Source organism: Antrostomus carolinensis, unplaced genomic scaffold (genome assembly GCF_000700745.2).
Source record: "Antrostomus carolinensis isolate BGI_N321 unplaced genomic scaffold, ASM70074v2 scaffold50060, whole genome shotgun sequence".
Taxonomy (NCBI): Eukaryota; Metazoa; Chordata; class Aves; order Caprimulgiformes; family Caprimulgidae; genus Antrostomus; species Antrostomus carolinensis.
The window spans coordinates 9,847-10,773 of NW_010287337.1; the positions used below are offsets into that span (position 1 = coordinate 9,847).

The 927-nt window shown below is 35.4% G+C and overlaps 1 protein-coding gene across 1 annotated transcript in view; it reads left to right on the forward strand.

Annotated features, from left to right (window-relative positions):
* The window catches only part of LZTFL1 (leucine zipper transcription factor like 1), a 9,118-nt gene extending 8,565 nt beyond the window's left edge, over nucleotides 1-553 (forward strand). The window contains exon 9 of the mRNA XM_010162508.1: nucleotides 535-553. Coding sequence (XP_010160810.1) covers nucleotides 535-553 — 19 coding nt within the window. The remainder of the gene's footprint in view (nucleotides 1-534) is intronic.
* Nucleotides 554-927: the final 374 nt, after the last annotated feature.

The following is a 927-nucleotide window of genomic DNA, read 5'->3' on the forward strand; positions in this document are numbered from 1 at the left end:
AAGGGTTCTCAGGCACTGGAACAGGCTGCCCAGGGAGGTGGTTGAGTCACCATCCCTGGAGGTGTTTAAAAGACAGCTAGATGGGGTGCTCAGAGATATGGTTTAGTAGTGAACAGGTATGGTTGGACTTGATGATCTCAGAGGTCTTTTCCAACCAGGAGATTCTATGATTCTGCAAATGCCAAGTGAGCTTTGGCAACATGGATGACTCTTAAGCTGTAGGAGGACAGAGGTGGAACTTAAAACTTCTGTTTAAACTTCTGCCTGTATTTTGGGATTTGTGGGTCTGTTCCTGGTCATTCCTTCATTCCACTATTTGGTAAAATGGCTAATTTTAAAAAGATAAAATAGTCCAAAAATATATATACATTTGTCTGTGCCCTAAGTCACATAGTGAGCCTTGACAGGGATGCATCAGTAGTGAGACTGTTTTATCACTTGGGTTTCATATTTTCTTTAGAGACAATGTGTCTCTTGGGCATTTTCTACTCTGCTTTAATGATTTTTTTTTTATTATTTTTTTTTAATCCCCAGGTATGAGCCAGAGGACTAAAACACTAAGAACATCTGATCTATCAGAAGCTGCCATGGAAAGAAAATGTATACTGGTATTATTTTTTCAACAACTTTTGTTTTGAATGGTATATTTTTTGCTTCTAGTGCTTAACATAACTTTCATTAATACTTATAAGATGCTGAAACAACTATCTTACTTCCTTATAAACCCACTATTTATAGGTATTAGTTTCTGTAGTCATGTTTTTAATTAATAACCATCAACATTCCTTGAGAAATAGAAAACAGGAGTATATTGAAGAACTGAGACCATTCTCTACAAAGAAAGGAGTTTATTTTTGTTAAGAAAAAGGGAAAAAAAAGAAAAAAAAAAAAGCATTAGAGTTTTTTGATGTCTCTGAAGTGGAAACT